We start from the raw sequence: 23,542 nt of genomic DNA, 5'->3' as shown, positions 1-23,542 counted from the left end.
TGTGAAAATCCGTAGCAATAATCATTAACAAAAATTCAATTAAATTGAATTCATAAAAATCTTATATATGCAGTTCAAAATGTCCAACATTTTTAATTTTTCAAAAAAAAGTTTTAATGATTTATTATTATGTGAGTAAGAATACTAAATAATAAAAATAACGACACTATTGTTTTCATAATTTTCAGAGCTAAAAATGTTTAACGAATGTTCCATGCAATATTTTAATAGCTTTATTTTAAAAACGTTAATTTTATCAACTTTCAAATGAAATAGAGTATACTATTATTTTATGGTTCCAACGTTCAATACTAATGCACGCAAAATTTTAAATTATAAATTTCTACTAAGCTCTATTATGTGCATTACGGAAAAGAACTTTTTATGTAATAATAATTGTATAAAAAATAATCACAATTTAAATTGTTTCCGGCCAAATCACAGCTCATGATTTGGCAAAGCCAAAGCTTCGTTCAATCTCTATTTAAAAGTAAGGTTAGTGAATTAATGCAGACAATCTATGTACAGTTACAAACATTTAAAAGATTAAGTTCTAGAAAGCTTTAATTTGTGATAATAAAGTAGAAAATGCTGTTTCTTTGCTAAAATTAAATTTCAAATCTTAATTGTGTTTGATATTTTTTTTAATGATTTTTGAATCTAACATCACGTATGTTTGTCCATTTAAGTGTTTGAAGAAATCCTGCTTTCAAATGGAGTGGTTCCTAATTTCCAAAGTACTGTCTCAAGTCCTAGCAAAATGGACTGCCAAGAGAATCATTCTAGAAACCTCAGAGTACTTTCGCTAGATGGCGGGGGCATTCGAGGAATGGTTCTCATTCAAATGTTGGATGAATTGGAGAGAATATTAGGACAACCCATTGCTAATTTTTTTGACCTTGTGGCTGGTACAAGTACTGGAGGTATCTTAGCCTTGGTTTTAGCCACTGGTAAGTTAAAAGAAGACTTTATTGCTTTCGCATTAACATCTATGTTTCATTAGCTTGTAACCTTAAACTACAATTTATTGTGTTAGCCAGAAAGTAATTTTGTTTTTTAGCTTGAAATTTTTTCTATAAAAGAACTGAACCTTAATCGGTCAAATATCTTCCATTCTGTCTGACGACTATTTCCTATTTTTTTTCATGATCCTGCTCTCGTAGAACTTTGATATTTACAAACAAAACACTCCACCTAAGTCATCGTTATTACTGAAAGTTTTACCATTTAAACATATTTATGAACTTTGAAGTAAATTAAAACCCAATGGGGCAATGTCAGAGCTGTATTGCAAAGGAATTGTGTTCTATATACAACTCTAAACTTATAGTAGACATGCCTAGGTTGGCGTAGGATATATAAAAAAATAAAAACATGCATTTTTTTCCCATGGGAACAAAAAACGTATCAATCATACTATTCTCGTTTTAAAATTTTATTCACCTATTTTGTAACATGTTTGTCACTATGGATGAATTGTTAAATGTAATTGTAGTCAGATCTTATCTGCCAGAATTTGTTTTTGCTTAGACTTTGTTACCTGACTGCTTGTTTCTTAAATATAGTTTTCCGAAATCAGCTTATTATTTTCTAACACATTTTACACCTATTGTGTATTATTTTCATTATTACTTTTGCATGTATCTTAACTTTAAACAAGTTATACTCCTAATTTTTATTCAAGTATAGCATTTATTTTTTCAAAATTGGTGTAATATATTTTAGTTACCGTATTTTTCGGCGGAAGAGCCGCGGCGCTATAAAAAAAAAAGTTGTTTTTTTTCCTACATGCGGCGCTTGCGATGCAGCGGCGCTTCCGTCGAAATATTTTTTTGTAGCAAAAAAATTTGTCAAGGAAAGTTATTCAAGATGAAACAATTTTCTGAGAAAAAGACTATTAAAAAAAATTAATAACGAAGTCGACGAAATATTCGCCCGTATCGCGATCTACTGCAGAACATCGCCAATTCTTAGCAAACTTTTGGCAGCAGCCTGTAAGAAAATAAATAAACGAAATAATAATTTAAAAAAAGCATCGCATAAGGAGAAAATTTAAAAGGTATGCATCTTGTATCGACCCCCAGCTTAAGGAAAAATCGCAAGATAGAAATCTATTTAGCGCCTTGGCAATTGTAATTTAAGCGAACAGAAAAGGAAGAATAGGACCCTAAATCCGACACTCACGGGACTGACGAAATGCCGAACTTCGGATCTCTTTCGGAAATTCCAATATGGCCCCCAAATATTACTATAATTCAATTCCACTGTTAATTTCAGAAAAACCAATAAATTTAGTCAAGTTTCGATCGTAGATTATGATGGGGTGAATTTAAAACTGGCCCATCTTAAGAGAAATTTTACTAATCAAAATAATAATCTATATAATATAATCAAGAAGAAATACTCAGAATCCTATGAAGAAGAAATAATCGTTTCTTTTTTGGAGCGAGATTATAGTTCTCGTTTTTTCTTTTAGATAACATTTTGTTTAACAAAAGACGCTTACCTCGCAAAAAAAAAAAAAAAAAAAAAAAAAAAAAAAAAAAAAAAAAAAAAANAAAAAAAAAAAAAAAACTAGCAGGGAACTACAAAAAAAATTTTTTTTAAACAACTAATGCTAAGAAACTAACAATGAATAATAACAAAAAACAAGCTAAATACTAATAACGATAAAAAAAAAACAAGCAAGCAACAATTAACAAAAAAAAAATAAAAAGCGGTAAAATAAAAAAAATTTATGAATCGAATAAAAAACCGCAAAAGGAATAAATTCATTTTATTGTCCACATGGTAATTTCAATGTCAACTGGGTGTGGCCAATTTATGGTCAAAGAGAGGAGGGAAATTTGAGGGCAAATCAGTAAAGCACAAGCAGAGCTGTCAAGATTGATTGATCAGTTTTTTCCAACTTCCATTTCTTTATTTTGTTCATTGGAAATGCAGGTGTTTTTACTTCTCACTTTATTTTTAACTGCTTTAGAAACAGATGTTTCCTTTGATACAGATTTTTTTTTTTCTTTTCAAGCTTCTTTTTTATTTTTAAAAGATAAAATAAAGTAAGTTACTTCAACAGAATAAAATTCAAAATAAAAAGAAAATAACTGATTTTTTTTTTGTCTTATCAATATAAATTTCTTAAAAATAAAAAAAACGAAAAAGATTAGATCAGATTAAGTGCCTAATTTTGAGATGCTGGATTAGGGGTCCCATACCCTTTTCTTTTCCCCAACCCCTTTAAAATGTAACTGATTGATTCCTCCTAAGCAGCTCCAATAGAAATGACACGTGGAGGAGGTGGGGTACACCTCTCTTTTAAACATTTTCTTCTCTCTTTCTAAGTTGAGTCACATTGGGTTATTTCTGTTGAAGGAGAGGGCATCATTCTACTCACTAAAATTCCACCCTCAAAGATTGTGAAAGTGAAACTTATCTCCCCTTCGCTCATTCCTTCAGAATTTTTTTGGGGCCTGCTTAGTTATTTCTTATTCTTGTTATTATTAGTTATTTCGTTATTATTAGCTGTTTCGTTATTATGTATTAGTTTTTCCTCAAATTCTTAACGGTAATAAATTTTAAAATCTTTCTTTTAATAAATTTTTATTTTATTTTTCTTCTTACATTGTTTTACGGATTTCTGTAATCAGTTCAGCCTTAATTCAGCTACTGAACATACAAATATTTATTTGCTGTTCTTCTGTTTTTTGGCGCGGTGCCAACTGGTAAGAACAACTTTATTTTATATAGTTTTGTTGTTTTCTCTTTTTTTTTGCTGAAAGAGAAAACTTTTTTTTTTGCTGAAAAAGAAATTTTTTATTATAATTTAGAAATTAAAACTTTGCTTTATGAAATGCATAAAAAAATTTAATTTTTTATTATACAGATACTCTAAATGGTAATTTAAAGGTCTCTTCTAAATGGATGCTGATATGCGCGGCTTAGCACCATTGCGGCGCTTACTATAACTTTTTTCAAAAAATTTTCATTTTTATCGAGGTGCGGCGCTTGCGACGAAGCGGCGCTTTCGCAGAAAAATACGGTACAAGTAAATATTTATACTATTTTTGTGCATTTCTGCTATAATGGCCTTCGTTAGGACAAAAAGTATTGTTATATTGAGCACCGATCATATAGTTTTCTCTTATTTTTTTAATGAAGTATACTTTTCTCTTGCTTTATTGCAACAGGAAAATCCATGAAAGACTGCAGATGTCTGTATTTTCGACTTAAAGACAAAGTGTTTGTTGGTGTCAGACCTTATGATGCAGATTTATTAGAAACGTTTTTGAAAAATGAATTAGGTGAATCAACAGTGATGGGTGATATAGAAAAGCCACGGTAAAATATTTCTTAAATGATGTTTGTCTTTTCTTCGGATATAAATTTATTTTTTAAAGAAATTTTAAATATTTATTTTAGACTTGATGTGCGTACAATTATTCTGATGTTATTTCTTATTTATATTTTAATCTATGCTTGTTTACATTTTAAATTAGGCAGCCTCTTAAAAAATATTTATATATATTTTTATGTTTTTTTACATAACTAAACTTCACTAATTTTCGCAATTGTAATGTAAGCAAAATAGATGATAGATAATTAAATAAAATAGATGTATAAAATAATAAAAGACCTACATCTTGCAATCAGCTTTACTAATAGTAATTTATTTTGTACTCCAAAATTGCGATTATATTTTATTTGGCTATGTAAAAATTGTTCGAAACTGTATATTTACTTCCATATTTATGCAAAATTAACAGTCCTATGTCACTGTGTCATTCATTCATAGTAATTCAGCAAATAATGCCAAATCAGTTTACAAATGCTATATAATTATTTAAAAAGGTTTTTAAATCGTATAGAACAGTGTATACCAATCCTGTCACATTGATTTAAAATGAATTTAGGTCTTAGGTTCAGATCTAAATACTGTGAGCATTTAATAGTTTATAATAAAATTAAGAGGGGGATAATTTTGCTTTTTGCATAAATTTCTAATTGTTACCTTTCTTGTTAAACATTTGATATAAAATATGTTGCTTGAAGAATAGCTTATATTTATTGTTTTTCTTTGTTAACAATTTTTAAATTGACTTTCTTACTGTCTTGTAGTGTTATGGTTACTGCAACAAGAGGTGATAGAAAGCCAGCTGATTTACACATTTTTCGTAACTACAAATCTCCCTTAGAATTATTAAATCATGTTGAAAAAGATGTTCTTACTAATGAAGTGCTTCAAAATCCAAAAGGTACTCAAATTGTTAACCTTTTTTGTTTAAAACAAAATTTTTTTAATGGATTTAACTGTTAACCTAGAACTCCTCTTGATGTTATAAACCTGGTTTCTTTTCTTTGCTGGAAACCTGTTTTTCTTTACACTATTCAATGGGGTGACACTGTGCACAACAGTGAAATTTTTAGGCATTTGCCCAAATAATCTGATACATTGGAAAGTCTCATTTCAGGAATCATTGGGCTTCGGCAAGTCTGGAAAATATATTTTTTCCACCTAATAGGTCTGTAGGATAACCAAAGCATGTGTTTTTGGAAAAAAAATAATAATGAAATAAAAACAAATAAAAAACGTAACAAATGGACAATAATTTATGACATTTTTATTTAATCTTTTATTATAGGTTCAATGACATCTAGAAAACTAAAGAATGTTTAGTATGATGAAATATATATGTAAAAAAAAAAAAGTCAATCCAATTTAATAAAAAATAAAAATAAACTCTAAAGCAAGGCACAGAATTGAGTAGATTTTTTAATGAAAACATCTATAATTCAAAGCAAAATAAATATTGTCTGCTGATGTTCTTTCACTATTGATATTCAGCTTCATTAATATTTATTCTTTGGAAAGTTTATTCTTCGCCCCAATGTTTATTTTTCTATAACTGCTCTTGTCTGTTCAACCACTTTTTTTTAATACTTATTGAAGCAAAATAAATGATACAGCAAAAAGGGATAGTATATATGCATATATATATGTATACACACAATGAAGAGACAAAAAAGAAAATAGATAGAGATTAATAAAGAGAATAAATTATAAGTTTTATTACTAATTTTGTTGCAATTTTTTATTTCCTAGATCTCGTCAATAGCATTTTTCTTTCTAAACTAAAAGATGTTCTTTTGAGTTATTACTATGATTATTGAAATATTCTTAGTTGCTATTTTGATTATTGGGAAATTCTAATTAATATTTGTCTTTTTAATAATTATTTTTACAATGGAAAATATACCTTTGTTCATATAGATGGAATACCACACGAATCTAATTTTCATAACTTTTAGCTAATTTATTTTTACACTATTTTTAAAAAAAATTCTCTGAATGTTATTTGTTTTTCGATTTATTGATAATTTAATTATTTTTAATTTTCAAAATCATGCAATTTTATTAAATAATATTTACTCTGAAAATATCTGCATTGTTGACTTATACACTAAAATAAATTATTTTAAATTCAATATAAATAAACTAAAATTCCCAAAATGATTATCTGGGAATTATGCTTTCTTCTTAACTTTAGTTAATCCTATTTTAGGCAAAATACTAATGTAATTTTTCCTAAATGTGTATCATTTTCATTATTCATTCAATATATTATTTTTCAAGGAATTTTTTTTTTTAAACAAATTAAATATTTTCTCTCTTTTTTTTTCACTGTGTAGTATCATGTATCAGTGCCTGTGTAGTATCTTTATTGTGTAGCATCTGAGTAGTATTGTAGGGACACAATTATTTAATCTAAACAAGATTTTTAGTGATCTGAATGTTAAGTTTTACGGACAAATAGTGTTTTATAATATGAAACAAAAAAGGCTACCTAGAAGTTGTTTCAATGTATTTATATTCTTATTACTTTAGAATATAACTTTCTTTCTTATTTTTCAAGTTCCATGAAAAGTTTAAAAACGGCCACTTTCCTTAACAAAAATGCATGCTTTTTAACAATATTGTTGTGTTTATTTTTCACCTTTAAAATTAAAAAAAGTATTTTTTTTAATCATCAATAAGTTGAATTTTCAATGACTCTTATTTTTATCTGCTAGTTATCAGAACTTTGATAATTTATCAAAATATCCTTGTTGCTCAATTATTATATCATCATTTATCCATGTAATTTAGTAGGCATTATCTTAGTGATGTAAATATTTTAAATTTCAGAGCAATTGATATGGAGAGCTGCTAGGGCAACTGGTGCTGCACCAACCTATTTCCGTCCTTCTGGGCCTTACATTGATGGTGGTCTCATATCAAACAATCCAACTTTGGATGCACTCACAGAAATACACCAGTGCAATCAAGCTCTCTCAGCCACAGTCAGTATTTAATCACTCACTAACAATTGTTTGGTTGTGAGTAAATAGTTGAGTTTATTTGTTTACGGACTGCCTCCGATTTTATCTGATTAAAGAAAACAAAATTTTAAACAATAGTTTTTTCATTAGAAATGCTTTTTTAAAAAATATTCCACTGTTAAATCCTTTAGTTTTTAAGAAGAATATTATTCATTCCATAAAAATCAAACCAAATCGAGAAATATTTTTTTTAAATATCGAATTAATGTCAATGTTTTCTGAGATGCTCATATTAATCCTATAGTACAGTAGAGAACCATTTATCCGTTATCCAGATAACCGGGGGAAATTTTGCTCAGTTTTCCCGCCATTTTAAACTAGAACGATTATGGAAAAAAAAGCGGAAATTGGACTCATCCTTGAAGTTGAGTAAAGGAAAATGGGAGGAAGGGGAGAATTTTTTCTCCATTTACCCAGAGAAACGTCATTTCTTCCGTGACCTTGAAGATCTTCAGATCAAGAGGAGGCAGGGAAGGGATGAATGTTTTGTTTTCCCTCTTAGGCCATCAATTAAACTCAAAGGAGTGGCATGCTGATTTCGTTTTCTCTTTGATTTACGAGGGAATGGGGAAAAAGCATTGCACCTGCTTATCAGTGAACAGAAGATGAAAGAGGAAAATATATTTATATATTTAACATCGATTAATAAAAATAAAATATTTTTCTTTTGAATAAATTCTGATTCTTTGGAAGTGCGGCATCGTTTTCCTTGATGTGGAATCACATCTGCTTTTGTTAAAAATCGTGTTTTTATGAAAAAATAAATAAAAGGAGAATTGTTTATTAATTTAAACATACGATTATTTAATGAAGCAGATTGCAGTTTTATTTTTCTGATTCCACTACGTTTGTTTTTTTTCTTCTGACAATAAATTTTGCACTCAATAAATCAATTATTTTTATTCATAAATTTTATCATTAGGTTTTTTTTTATTTTTTTAATTCCGCTGATCTTATTAATCTTGCCTTGTTCCAGGTTTTAATATTTATCTTCGATAATTTTTGTTGTTTTTATTTAGATTAATAAGTTTTCTTTTTATTTTATCGTTTTCCCCCTGTATAATTAGGTATGAAATATATTGCATTATTTAATCATTGCTTTTGTTCATATTAGGTAATTTAGGAATTGTAATTATTTTTAAAAAATAAATATGAGAATTTTGTATTTTTCCACTTGTTTTTCTTGTCTGAACTTGCAAATTTTTTTCTATTCCTTTAAATGTTATTTTTCTACCATTTTTTTTCTTTTTAAATTTACGGGTGGTTTTCTTTTTTCTCTTACTTTAAAATGTGTTACACATTTTCCTTGTAATTCGGGTTCGATAAAACATCGATTAACGACACTTTTTGGTCGATCCAGAAAAACGAGAAATTCAGACATCCGGGATAGCGATGGTTCCGAGCTGGGTTGTTGTCCCGAGTAATTGGTTCTCTACTGTATTTCCTTATTTAAATGGGAAATTTTTGTACGAGGATTAAAACATGAATCACAAGAATTTTGCTTTACAAAGATGACATACAGTGTGCAAAATAAAAAAAATGATGCTGTGCTCGATCGCATTGGCACATACTGAGATCCAACCTTTTAAGAGTATGACCTTAAATATGCTGTTTTCCTTCTCCAGACAATATTTACAGTTCCAAATATGGACACAAAAACGATTTCTTTTGGATAACTTTACTTTTTTCTTTAAGACTATGATAGGAGGTAACTACAATGTGGAAAATATCATCCCCATCATTTAAATGGGAGATAAGTTGTAATCTTGTCTCCTTCAGGTTTTGTACATTTGTGTGCACAAACATGAAGGTGCAAAACTTTCAACTGCTATTAAGTGATATGGAAGTTTCAACTGCAATCTAAGAAAGACAAACTTACAACTAATCTTCTGTTAAAATGATTAGCTTGTTTATCTGAGAAAATTGTTTGTGAAAACATTTATTTTTATTAATATTGTTAGTAATGATAAAAAAAATTAAATTATAAAGTATGAAAACTTTTACTTTAAAGTATGTTATTTTAAATCTCAAGGTCTAAAATATGAACAAAATCTTACAAATAGTTTCTGAAGTAAGTTACAGCTTAAAAAATTTAATTACTTAGAAACTATTCTCCTGAATTTGCCAGCATTACAGTCCAAACTTTTTGCACCATTATTGAAATAAATGATAAAAATATATCGACAGCTATCATGCTTTTGATATGGTTTTGATAAATTAGATTGAAATCATAGCTGCCAACTACTATGCTTTTTGTATAGTATTTTAAAGATAGGTAAACAATTAAAAACTAAAGCTATCAGATTTTTTAGTAATTTTACCAACATTTAAAAGCTTTGCCACAAGAGTCTGCAACAAAATAGCAATTCATATAAACTTTAGAATCATTTTCTTGTAATGCTGTGAACAATAACTTTAAAATAAATTTACAAAGTAAAGAATGATACATAAAGTCATAAACTTAGTTACTACTTAAAGAAGTTTTCTTAAAAAACGTAAAAAGCAGGTAGCTCTGTGGTTTGAAAGCTTGCTAATTCAGCTATAGCTGTCTTTTACAACTCTTATCTGGACAGTTTTTAAGGTACTTGTAAGCATTTATACTTCCCAAAATTGATTTTTGAAAGTTGTAATAAAATTTTAAATTGAAAAATTCATTATAGGCGATTGCATTTTTATATTTTATCGGAGCTCAATTACACTAATGAACATTGATAATGCATTTATTTAAATTTTTTAAGGGTAGATAAATTCATTTTTAATTAAGTTTTATGTATAATAATGAAGTAGAAAAGCTTAAATTTTACTATCACTTTAAATGCCTAAATTACAATAATAACTATACTTTAGATGTAAAAACTCTTCCTATGGCTAGATATTAAGAAATATTTGAAAAATGTTTAACTATTGATTTGTGATACTTTATCACAATCTTAATTGAGCCTTCCATTTCTCTTCAGTTCCAAAGTTATGCTGCGCATTATGTCATTATAATATTGCTTCACTTATTTCTTTTAATTCAGGGTCAGGAAGACCAGGTATGCAAGATTAAGGTGGTTGTTTCTTTGGGGACTGGAAGACCCCCACTTGTGCCTGTGAACACCATTGATGTCTTCCGTCCCGATACCTTGTGGGGTGCCTGCAGAATGGCTCTAGGTGTAACAAACTTAGGGCAGCTTCTAGTAGATCAGGTGACTGTCTTTTTTTTTTTTTTTTTTTTTTTTTTTTTTTTTTTTTTTTTTTTTTTTTGTTAACAAAAATTGTTTTTTTACTGAGCAAGTGTTGAGAACACCGTACAATTTTTATTCCAGTCCAATGATTTTAATTAGTACCTGAATAATAACCTTTCCCTTGAAACACACACTTCTCACCAACAGATAAAACTTTCAGCCCAGACAGATGTAATGTTCAGTTACCCGTCAGTTATTCAAGTGGGTCCAGTATAGGGGGAAATTTGTATTGATTTTGAAAATATATTGCTGCCTCTAATGTTAGACTTAGTTGTTGGGCAGCTCCAAAGAGCAGGGCACATCGACCAGAGGTCTATTGTACCCAAACCCTAAATCATGATTAACAAGAAAGCCTTATGCCTGAAATGAAATTCAGCAAACACATAACAGGAACAGCTTGCAGTTCCCAGGCCTTAATGCAGTGTGTTGCCCTAATTGCTCAAATCTTTGAGCACAATAGACCTCACAACCGCAAAGTATGTATCGTGAAGTCTCCTGTTCAAGATGACAACCTCTACAAAGAGGATTAGATTCAATACCCACTACGTATAGGTGTCTCCTGAGGATGCAATGTCCAGGGAAAAGACCTGCCTCTGGTGTTAATTCCAGAATTTCTTATAACTTTCTCTAAAGCAACATTAAAAAGAAGACTGATTAAGGAATCCCTCTGCCTTATTCCATTATTGACTTTGATTTCTTCAGATTAAGATCCCAAAAATTCGACCGAACGTGCTTGCAACTACAAGTCAGAATAGTTAAGGCAGCATTTGAAACTCAACCAGAGCTTGATACAAGCAATTTTTATTAGTACTGTCAAAAGCTTCTTTGAAGTCAATGAAAAGATGATGTGTGTTAATGCCAAATTCTTTGGACTTTTCCAAAATTTACCTGAGATTTGATTTTTATTAGATTTACCCATGCAGAAATTGCTAACTTCTAATTTGATGGTTTATATGTTGCGTAATTATTTTAAAATAAAATATTAGACAAAAGTTTATGAGTAGTACTTAACAAACTGATATCTCTATAATGCACACAAACTATTGTATTGCCTTTTTTATATATTGGGCAGATAACAAGAGATAGTATTTCAGATATCAGTAATAAGATTTTAGATTAACTTTAAAAGTACTGAATATCTTAGTTGTTATACAATTGTGCCCAGATGTTGTTTCTTAACCTCTTTGTGAGCAGTCTCAATTTCTTCAAGTGCAAGTGGCAGTGCTTCTTCCTTATTTTGGTTTTCAAAAACAATTCGAGATTGATCTTGTTTACTGTAAATTTTATTGTAATTTTCACCCCAATCGTCAAGAGCAGCCTGTTTGTCAGTCAAAATTAAATAATTGTTACTTTGTTTTTACTTAGATGTTTGTTTTTACTTAGATGTAGTAGAAGACCATGCAACTTCTATTAATTCTTTTTCAGAAAGCTCTGCTTTCATTTATTATCCTCTGGAATTCAATATCTTCAACATTTTCCACTTATAAATCTTTTTTCTTACTCTCCTGTAATATCTTTTCCTCTCTTTTACATATTTTTCTTTTCCTCTCTTTTAGTCAGTGTCATTTTTTTGGTGCAAAAATGCCATGAAAAGATGGATCTATGAATAGAATTTAGTGTCTATAAAAATGATCCCAACTGATATAATTATGCATAAAAACAGATTTACCAATTATGAATGATGAAGTTATTTCAAATTAATATACAATTATGTTTTTGTATCATAAAAATTAGTCAGCTTTAAAAGATGAAAAGAGGTTTGTTTGTTTAAGATGCTTGCGTTTTCTAAAGTAACTTTTTTTTTTTTCTAAATTGACTTTCAACTCAAAGAGTAAATCATTGATAGTAGTGCACTCTGACTGCAACATGAGGTTGTATCGTCAAGAAGAGCTCTCTAAATAAGAGCCTCACTCAAATATTTTAAATACATTTTAATCTACTTATTAGTTTTTATAAATTTTTGTTTTGATATTTTTTTGTGTTTTCTCATTTGACCTTTTTCCACATTTGGTGCAGACGTTTGCTCTGTCGCTGGGACAGGCTTTAATGGTCTCTTTTGATGGATTTCTTAGAAACAAAGTCCATGGAAAAAATTCTGTGCCTCCCAAAAGTTGTCGTAAATGGAGGCGGACTTTCTTGGAAGTTTCACTGTGTATTTTGTTTTAATAATTTTAGTTTATCACAATTGAACTCCTGCAACACTATTCTTTTTTTTATTTTTTGTCATAGATATTATCTTGCTTGAATAAGCACTTGGTTTTGTTGATTAGCAAATAACCCATCTGGTGTTCTCTACGTTGCTCTGTGTTTAATTTCACTTATTGACAACTTCACTTATTGACTATGAATATTTTTATTTAAACCACAACCTTTTTTTACATCGCTCTTCTATTAGAAATGACAGTATTAGCACCTCTGTAACTTGGAACATTCAATAAGTTATAATATTGTCTTGCTTGAATAAGCAAGACAATAAGCTCTTCTATTAGAAATGACAGTATTAGCACCTCTGTAACTTGGAACATTCAATAAGTTATAATATTGTTCTGCTTGAATAAGCACATGTTTTATATTTGATTAGCAAATTACCAAAACTTAAGCAGATGGATGAGTGACTATCTTTTTTATTTAAACACAAATTTTTTTTACGTCAGTTATTTTATAGAAATCATATTGAAGAAATTAATTTGTTGGCTTGTAAACAATTCAAGCTGATGTAAGAATGACTATATATATTTTTCATTTAAACCCTAATATTTTTAATTATTACTAAACATAATAATTCTGCTCGCATAAAGAAATCAATTTTCTGACTAATTCATTACTATTCATTTTTTTTTGTTTAAAAAAATCTTTTGTTTTAAGTTATTTTATAGATATTAAAAAACTAATTTTAAACTTCTTAACTACTCTAACTGATGGATGTGTGACTTTTTTCCCTTTGTTTGCACTTTTTTTCATTGCTTCTGAAATTTGATGTTCTCTAGAAATTTAAAAAACAAAACTAATTTGACAAAACCCTATGCAACTTGAACTGATGGAGTAGTAACTATACATCTTTTTCATTTTTACTTAAGTTGTTTGTTTTTTTTAAATTGATTTTAAAACAAACTCTTTTAATTGCTAATAAAAATTTCTTGACTTTTAGGCAACTCAAACTGATGGACGAGTAACTGCTCGCGCACAAGCTGTTTGTGGTATGCTAAATATTCCCTATATTCGTTTATGTCCTCAACTCTCTGAAAATGTCGCTCTTGATGAAACAAATACAAAGACTCTAGTGAAAATGCTTTGGGAGACAACAGCCTACATGCGGTGTATGAAACAAGAATTAGTGCAACTACGAAATTTATTAGTGCCATGATTTAAAAGAAACATAGTATATTTTTCATTACTGTCAGGTACTACATACTTGCTCACTCAAACTTTAAAGCTTGGACTTAGGGTTACGTTTTACCAAACGCAAGTTAAAAGTTGATAATTGATGATAATAGTGAGAATTAATTAATGTTACTCTTTTAAAATGTAATATATACTTCTTTTTTTATTTAAACTGTATTGTATTTTGATGTATATGTAGTAAAAAGAAATCTTAAGATTATTATGTTTTAAATTTATAGATGAATAAAAGATGTTTTTTCACTCCAAATGAGTAGCTGACCGTTTGTAAAGTATATGAAATATTTATTACTACATTTTCTTCAGAAGAATCATTTTAAATTACATAATTATTGTAGCTATAAAAAAAAAAGTTTGATAATTACCATTGGACTGACCAAGCATTTTGCATTTCAGCAAGTTTGTATAGAAATGTATCCTTAATACATAACTTTTTCGTTGAATAATAAGGAGGAAAATTGATTTTGAGAAGGTAGAACAACGGGTAAAAAACTGTTTATAAGGGTCACAGGTGTTCTTTGAATTTATTTTGTTTGGAGATTTTATCTGTGTAATTGCTGTGATACACATATAGCATTGGCAATATTTATCTACTAAAGTCAATTTTTGATTATTTTGAATTGGAACACATTTATATATTAGGATTGATTACTAAACTATTCTGAAAACTCCATTCTATTTTATGAATAATTAGAAAACATTTGAAAAAAAATTTTCAATAAAAATTCCATTATTTTATTGTAAGTAGCCCCTTGTTTTTAATTCTTTATTATTTTCAAGCATAAATTTTCTTTGTTTTGATTTCGAAATGAAATTTCTTATAAAAAATTATTTATCATTTTATTTATTATAAATATTATTTTTTGACCAACTGTTGTTTTCTCTCTCTCTTTTTGAAGACAATTCATGTGAATTACTTCTGCAATGTGCAATCTACTTTTCATATTTTCAAATTTATAAGAGTGCAGCCAACTACGTATTTGCTAAAAATATGTTTAAAATGACTAGAAATGTGATGCCAAAGTCAAAAATGAAACTTATCTATCCTCCTATTTTTATGAAATAATTATTATTTTTATTTATTTTATTTACTTATTTTTGTGATACTAAATTTTACTAATTACCAATTTAATAACCTATCATTTTTTTCGCAGCTAAGTTCTGAATATGCTGTATTTTAGTAATCTGATTTTAAAAATAATTATCTGACTTTCTGTAATCTGTATTTTGTATCATTCTGCAATTCATATATTATGTCATTATTTTTTCTATGATGCTTTAAGAACATTTTGCAGCAGGTATTTATTAGTTTGTTATTGCTGTTTTTGTTTGATAAAATTTTAATTTTACTGGTTGAAATGTAATTACTGCATTTGTAATATTGTTTTAGGCCTTTAGTTTCAACTCTTTCACCAAATTGTTCTTTTTTTGTGTATTTAAAGTCGAATAGCTTATTAATATACAGAAAGAGTTTTATTTCAATTTGAGAGTATACAGGGTATCCGCGCACCTGGAAAGTCATGAATTTCGGTATTGAACACAATTTGTCATGAAATGTCATGATTTTTACTATTTTTTAAATAAAATCATGGAAAGTCATGGATTTAGGTCTCTGAAAAATCTAATTTTTAAAATGGAATCTCCCTCCCCCCAATTTCATCCTGTTCCAAATATCTGAATTTCTAACAAAATCACCACTCAGTCATATTTTATTTGAATATAAAATGATTTTATCATGTTCTTTAAAAATTATGGTGTTCTTTCAAAAAATGAAAGAAAAAATATCATTTCTAGAGCGAATTATCCTTTAAACTCTCTTCTGTGATTTAAGAATTTTTATTATTATTTTTTTTTTAATTTTATCAATTTAAAATTCTAGTTGAAGCAAACCAGTTATTGGCAAATTTTTTTTATTCCGAAATGAACAGAAAAATCAGGAGTATTTCTTTCCTTTCTGATGAACAAGAAAAGTATATAATTCTGCAGAAAAAAAAATTTTTTGCTTTTGTATTTTTTTCAGGTATTTTATTGTTTCAACTCTTTCCTTACTCTGTTTTTTAAGTTTAAAATCTATAAATATGAAGATGAAGAGTATAATAGTTTTTGTTATGCCTATTTCGAATAATGTTATTATAATGCTTTTTTTAATTTATTGTTGCGTTTTTGTTGGAGAAAATAGCAACTTCGTTAAGTCATGAAAAATTCTTGGAATTAGTCGTGGAAAATCATGAATTTGAAAATCTAAGATGTAGCAGATACCCTGAATATAAAAATTGACTTAGTTTAACTTGATTATTTTAGTACTTGAATATATTGAGAGAAAAAACTTTAAAATTATAAACCGGAAAATTATTATTCTTGTTTCTTAAGTATTATTAGTTACTTCATGCAATTTTTTGAAAAGGCTCACTAACTTGCCAAACTTGGTAGAGTAAAAAGAGCATTTGCATAGGAAATAAACTAGAAAAATCTATATTTACTCCAATAATAAAGTTACGGTAACCCAGGCTCAATCTACAATTATTAATGTTTCTTCCGATCAAAGCGAATCAGCAGTTTAATACAAACTCTTATACCGAAGATCCTGGATTCAAGTCCAAATCATTGGTTCTAGGATTTAAGAATTTTGTCTTTCCAAGCTGCAAAGATTTGTCTCATTGCTATTAAGACACTCATATAATATTTCTTACAATAATTCATGCTGCCTCTCTATATTTATGAATGTTATTAGCAGTCCAATTAATTGATTTGTATTGTAATATACAACTACATCCTGTTTGACATTGACCTCTCTCTCTCTTTTAGTAAACTGATATTTACATTGTATGTTAATTTTACATTTAGTCTCTTTTGAAGTTTCCCATCTGTCTAGTTTTATATTTGAATGAAATTATGAGATACATCTTTAATTAGTCTTTTTATTTTATTTTGTTCTTGTAAAACTAATGTGCAGTGCACAAGAAAGAAAAACTTACCACCCTGAATAACTTTTGATCTAATGATCTTCACATTCTAGGGCTTAATAGCTGGAGGGGATGATCTCAAATATGTTAATTAATAAGTGCAGACAATATTTTAAGTTACAAAATTGCACTAACCCCTATATTTTGGGGATGTGAAATCCGAATCGGTCGAAAGAAAAGGTATGTTCATTCATAGAAAGTGCTTTTTTGTCTCTGATTTTGTTACTTAAAATATCATCTGCACTTATTAATCAGCATATTTGAGATCACCTCTTCGAGCCATTAAGATTGAGTCCTAAAACATGAAGATCCAATCATTAGATCAAAAGTTATTCAGGTTGGTTTACTATTTTTTTTGGTACCCTGTACTTTTATTAGTGTTGTTGCATCTTTTTCAAAGTTAAAGGGATGAATATGACTTTAGTAGGCATCCTGAATATTCATTTACTTCAGATTAAAAAGAATTATTATTTTTGTTTAAAAATTTAAATATATTTGAAGTCTAACTTTCTAAGATTATGTATCGTTAGTATATCCATTCCATTTTAAGATGTTCCACTAGCATATCAGGGTTCTTGTGTAAAATAACCTCAACTATTTTCGGCAAAACCAAAAATAGGCCGCCAAACAATATAATTTTTCACCAATATTGGAAAAGTTGCAATTAAGTATGAAAATAGTTTTTTTATTTTTGGCATCTATCTTTGCTTCTTGATGATTTTTTGTCAACAATGATAAAGTAACAACCTTATATTTAGTATTAAGTTCTCTTTTGTTGTATTCAAAATTTTACACAAATACCTATACCAACTGAATTTATTAACATTAACTGATTCAGGCACTAAGGAATCTCACAAAAGTTATTAATTCCAAAATTTTTAGAGCTAAATTGTACATTATGTGAAAAAAAATGTGAGTTTCTAATAACCTGGCAAGTAAGAGAGCTAGGCTATTGTATTAATTTTATTTTTATGTAAATTAATTTGCAATAAGTAAAAACGCTCATATGAACTACATTAACATACATAGTTTATTATACTGTAATTAGACTTGGTGAGCGTTTTATTTTATTCTTTGAGTCCCACCTTTTTTAGGCTTTTTCCTTTTTTTAAATGTTAATTTATAATGTGCTTTTTTTAAAATATTTATTCTAGTCAATTATTAACTCTAGTCAAAGAGATAATCTCAAAGAGTTTATCAGACAAACGTTACATTCAATCAGGGAAGGGTTTTGTTTTTTATTCTCTTTTTTTTTTCAGTAAGTTGCCAAAAATCTTATTTTTATTTTCAAAGAGAAAGCACTGTCATGTTTCTTTTTTTTTTTTTTTTAATTTAGTAATATTATTATTATTGTTCTTGCGGAATGAAATTTTAAATTAAATGTAAGAATTTATTTGTTATTTCAAGTTTGAATTTTATTTATAAAATCTTTTATTTTGGAGGCTTTATGCTAATTGGTTGAGTGAAAATGCAATTTAATTATAAAAAAATAATTTATTTTAGAAGGATTTTTATAAAATTTGTGTTTTGTAGTGATTCCCCTAGAGTTAGAAAATTATGGATCCTTACTGTCCAGGACTTCCATGTTTATAAGTCCCTTTTACTAAAAGAAAGAAAAAGAGGGGTCTTGGTTTAAAGCCTCTTTATCCGTTTAAACTTTAAAGCCTCGTGAGTTTTCAACCTCTTTATCCATCTATTATTATATTTTATTTATTGATAGACAAAATAAGAAGAGTTAAATTTGAACAATGGGGGTTTTTAAATTAGACTGATCAAACATCTACATCAAGTAAAAGCAACAATGCGTTTTAATATTCTGAATCATTCAAATTTTCTCCTTCAGCTGTTAAAAACAAAGGAAAAGAAACTTTTTCTATATATGTATAATTAAGGTTTGGTTTTAATTATTTACTTGTTTGTTTGTTTTTTCACGCTCAAGAGTTATGCATGCCATGGAACATGTCACATCTTGTTTTGCTCGTCCCTGCTAAGATTTTTGATGTGTTATATTACACACTTATCCTTTACACAAAAAGGAACTCACCCACAAAATTTTGCTTTGTTAAATATACTCACAAAATATGTTTTGAATACTTTTTTTAAAAAGTATCATTTTTTACACGATGACCTTGACTAAAGTTTCAAAAATATATAGATTAAGGGCATAAATAATTAAACAGATTTGAAAAAACATTTATAACTGTTGATATGTTGATTGAACATAATTATAGTCTGATAGTCATGCAGGCACTTGAACTGTTTTGATAAATAATGATGCTAGAAAATTTGCAGAAAATAAATTTAAAAACAAATGAAGCAGTTATTCATGATAAATATAAATAACCATACAATCTTTAATAATAAACAACTTTATTCTTAGTAACTTTAATCAAATGTGATATTAAAATTGTATGACTATTTAATAGAAGTCTTGAAGCTAGATGGTCAGGTGTACTGCCTAAATAATTGTGAAAGTTTAGTCTTTTTCACACTAAACCAAATTATTGTCTACTGGCTCCTAATTAAAAATTTTTCAGCATTTGCATAAAAAGAATAATTTGTAATCAGAGCATGAATCTTTCTTTGTATTTATTTTCCAGTGTCATAAGGATATTATATGGTTATTTTTTATTTATTTTGTTAATTTACTATGTATATGAAAGGCTTTGAGCAATATAATAAGCCTCATTTTCAAATTGTTCAGGAGTGTTTTTTTCATGAAACGTACCTCGATTTTCACAGAGATAATCAAGAGATTCTTGTGTTTTGTGTTATTAAGTGAAAATTCCACAAACTTGTCAAGTACATATTTGAAAATACTACTAAGAATTAGTTTCTTGTAAAAGTTCACCTTTGGAAAAAAGAATAGCTTACAAACATATTGCCTCAAGCTCTTAATATATATTAAAAGTTCTGCTAACAGAATTACATTTTTGTCTTACATTTTCTATTCAATTAAAGACTTTAAAAGAACAATAATAGTAGTTATCACAAATGTATCTTATGTATTAACGTTTAAATTTGTTTTTTACACTGACTAACTGATGGACACGAATATCTTTGCACATTAACTTTATACATACAATTAATATGCAAGTGATTATATAAAGTGTACGACAAGGTATAGTTCGTCTATAGAAAGAAATCCCCTCTCCACAAAGTCTAAGGCCGTCTGCTGCTACGGAAACAAGAAATAGCGCATTTTAAAGAGGGGATTCCCTTTTTCTCTCTGACCCAATGCAAAACCTGTCTTAAATAATAACCCAACACCCCTACTTAAAATAGTTAAACCTCTTAACCATAGTCACCGTCACTGCACCAGACGAATGCTTAGAGGAGTTCTTTACCTAGACAAACTATACACTTAAAAGTAAGAAGGCACATTATTTACAATCAAGTTATTCTCTTCAGAGGTGTATTGACGCTCCATTCAACTACTACATCTATATTTAAATAATTTATGAAATTGTGATATTTATGTTGTTATTGTAGTATGAGTTTCCCTTACCTGTATTTACTTCCTTATTGTTAATAACCTTTAGTACAGTCCTATGTATGCTACCATTGTCTATAAAACAGAAAAATAAGTATTGAGACATAAGGATATTAACTGTTTAAAAAAGTTATCCATATTTATTCATGTACAGACAGTTTATTATTGATACAATAAAAGTTTTATTGATAATTACAGACTTCTATTGATTTTTTTATCACTAATTTTGGTACTTTTCAATTTCTCCAGTGCAAAGTTGCCAATGTAAATTCAAATGTTTTTTCTCTTTAATATATATATTGCGGATATAATTGTGTGAGCTGATGAATAGATGGTATCTTTTATTTTCTGGATTTTTATAAATTTTTTTCCTTTTTTTTTCGAATTTTTTTTTTTCTGGATTATTTTTTTTATTATTATCATTTTTCTTTTTCTCTTCTTTCATTATTCTGTAATTTATTCCATGTTTTCACTCTCTCTATATATATATATATATGTGTGTGTATATATATATATATATATTATTGGGTTGTTCGATAAATCATGTCGTTTTTTTTCATGTTTTTCAAAGTGAATTTTTTTATATTAACAACAAACATTAATCAATGATATATTGACCATTCTGTTGGATGACCTTTTGCCACCTTTCGGTAAGTTGAAAAACTCCACGTTCGAAGAAGCTTTGGTTTTTAGAAGCGAAGAACTGGTCCAACTCATTTTTAATAGCCTTGATAGTTGTGCCATTCAAATGGTTTTGAAGGGATCGAAACAAATGGTATTCCGAAGGTGCTAAGTCAGGGCTATAGGGTGGATGTGGCATCAGTTCCCAATTCAGCTCCATTAATTTTTGACGGGTTATCAAAGATGTGTTGGGCTGGCGTTATCATGATGAAACTTAACTCTTTTGCGATTGGCCAGTTCAGGGCATTTTTTCTTGATTTCTTCGTTCAATTTCGATAGTTGACGACAGTAGATATTTAAATCAATAGTTTGATTCCTTGGAAGCAGCTCAAAGTAGACTATACCCTTGCAATCCCACCACACAGAAAGCATAATCTTCTTTTGGTGTACATTGGCTTTGGATGTCGATTGTGGGGGTTCATCTTGCTTGGTCCATGATCGTTTTCGGACTACATTATCGTAAACAATCCATTTTTCATCACCCGTTATGATTCTTTTCAGAAATGGGTCGTTTTTGTTACGATTCAGCAAAGATTCGCATATGTTAATGCGTTTGGTGATGTGCATTTCCTTTTATTCGTGAGGAACACAAACATCCAGTTTGTTTACGTAACCAAGCTGTTGTAAATGCAATTAAACGATTGAATTCGTCATGTCGAGCTTCTCTGCTATCTCTCGAGTTGTCATTCGCCGGTTAGCTTCGATTAACGCCTTTATTTTGTCGTCATCAGTAGTGGTTGGACGACCAGTATGTGATGCATATTGCACATTAAAATTTCCAGCACAAAAGCGAGCAAACCAACGGTGGCACTGGCGTTCAGTAAGGCAGTCCTCATCATAAACTTCACACAATTTCTTCCGAGCTTGCACCGCATTTTTGCCCTTTCGGAAGTAAAACAAAGTATGACGATAATGCTCTCTTTGAGTGTCCATTTTTAACCAACTTGTTGTTTGCTAATGACGCTCTGGTTTTGACTAATGAAAGTCTAAAGTCTAATCTTTAAAATAGTATACAATAATATAAGCCACGCAATCACTACTACATTAAATATGCAATTTAAGTGATCTATGAGAAAAAAACGACATTAATTATCGAACAACCCAATATATATATAAGGTTATGGTATATTTTTAAAAATAAATAAATAAAATTACTAAAGTGATTTGCACCAGCGAAATGTTAAAATACCCTAATTATTAATTATGTACCTTGCTTTCATGTGTAGTGTATAAAGTTGGCATTTTGCAAAGAAAGTTGCTTTTGTAGTAGCTATAAGTCTAAGCTAGTAGTCTAAATCAATCAAGTGTTTTCAAATGATGTTTCACGGAGGAGTTAAAGGGTTTCTGAGAGAAAGGACATTTGTTTCAATTCGTAACCTTTGAATCCTTCAATTATAATTATAGTTAGACTTGGTTAGGTCCTATCAATAATCCATTATTTATTTCACATTTAGAAATAGAAATGGATAATTTTTTTTAATAAATATAATTTTTCTAATAACAATATATAGAATAAATTATGAACTGATCATAGATTTATGAAACTTTCATTATTTTCCCTCACGCTTTTCGAATGAAAATAAATTATCAGATTTGTTAGTAAAGAAATATGTTTTCCTTATAACGATTCTCAACATTTACAGCAATTCGTTATAATTTTTATTTCAAGGAAAACCCTATTTCTATTTATTTTATTCATTCTCAGCTGCAAGCATAAATTACACCAAAAATTAATTTGTAACTAGACTAAATACAACTCTATGACTTTGAATTTAACTGTTGGACATAAACACTGACTTAAGATTATTAATGATAAAACGATGCAAAAATTTCATTCATCTTATTAAGTGTTTATAAAACAAAGTCTTTTATATATTGATTTTTTTCAATATCTGATATGCAAATTCAGTAAAAAGTTGTTAAAATTTATTGCATTTTTTTCTTTCAAAAATGATAAATCGACAAGTATTAATAACTGTATGAATTTAATGACCATTACACGATTTACAATTCTATTTTAATCATTTCTTAATGCAATTTATCAGTTAATATTTTGGATATAGGGACTTATTAAACTAATTTTATTTTATTTTATAACTGTCGTTGAACAACAGACCCAGTTTTTAAGTTTATAGCTACCAATGTTCAACTCCGTAGTCTTGTAATTTTGAACCGAATCCAGAAGACAAGGGATCTCCTGGTATTGGGAGAAATTTGATTTTGTGAAGGTTATTTTGAGGGAACTAACATGCATTTCCGTTACATGAGAGGAAAACCTCCCTCGGTTTGCCTGGTGGCAAGGGGACTCTAACCCATGATTCGTCTACCATTGAGGATATTTTACGTCTGCACTGTGGTTGGTGCAAGTAGGGTGCGAAATTCGAATCAGCTAGCCATCGCCGGGA

The 23,542-nt window shown here is 28.6% G+C and overlaps 1 protein-coding gene across 2 annotated transcripts in view; it reads left to right on the top strand.

Annotated features, from left to right (window-relative positions):
- The window catches only part of LOC107444441 (calcium-independent phospholipase A2 VIA), a 47,155-nt gene extending 26,507 nt beyond the window's left edge, over positions 1-20,648 (top strand). For both annotated transcript variants that reach the window (XM_071185984.1, XM_071185985.1), the window contains exons 9-14: positions 690-950; positions 4,185-4,335; positions 5,113-5,249; positions 7,181-7,335; positions 10,395-10,562; positions 13,750-20,648. In XM_071185984.1, the coding sequence (XP_071042085.1) occupies positions 690-950; positions 4,185-4,335; positions 5,113-5,249; positions 7,181-7,335; positions 10,395-10,562; positions 13,750-13,965 (1,088 nt within the window). In that variant the 3' untranslated portion in view covers positions 13,966-20,648. The remainder of the gene's footprint in view (positions 1-689; positions 951-4,184; positions 4,336-5,112; positions 5,250-7,180; positions 7,336-10,394; positions 10,563-13,749) is intronic.
- Positions 20,649-23,542: the final 2,894 nt, after the last annotated feature.

Source organism: Parasteatoda tepidariorum, chromosome 9, assembly GCF_043381705.1.
Source record: "Parasteatoda tepidariorum isolate YZ-2023 chromosome 9, CAS_Ptep_4.0, whole genome shotgun sequence".
Lineage (NCBI taxonomy): Eukaryota > Metazoa > Arthropoda > Arachnida > Araneae > Theridiidae > Parasteatoda > Parasteatoda tepidariorum.
Note: the sequence above shows the minus strand (reverse complement) of the source record. Positions and strands in the feature narration are given on the sequence as shown.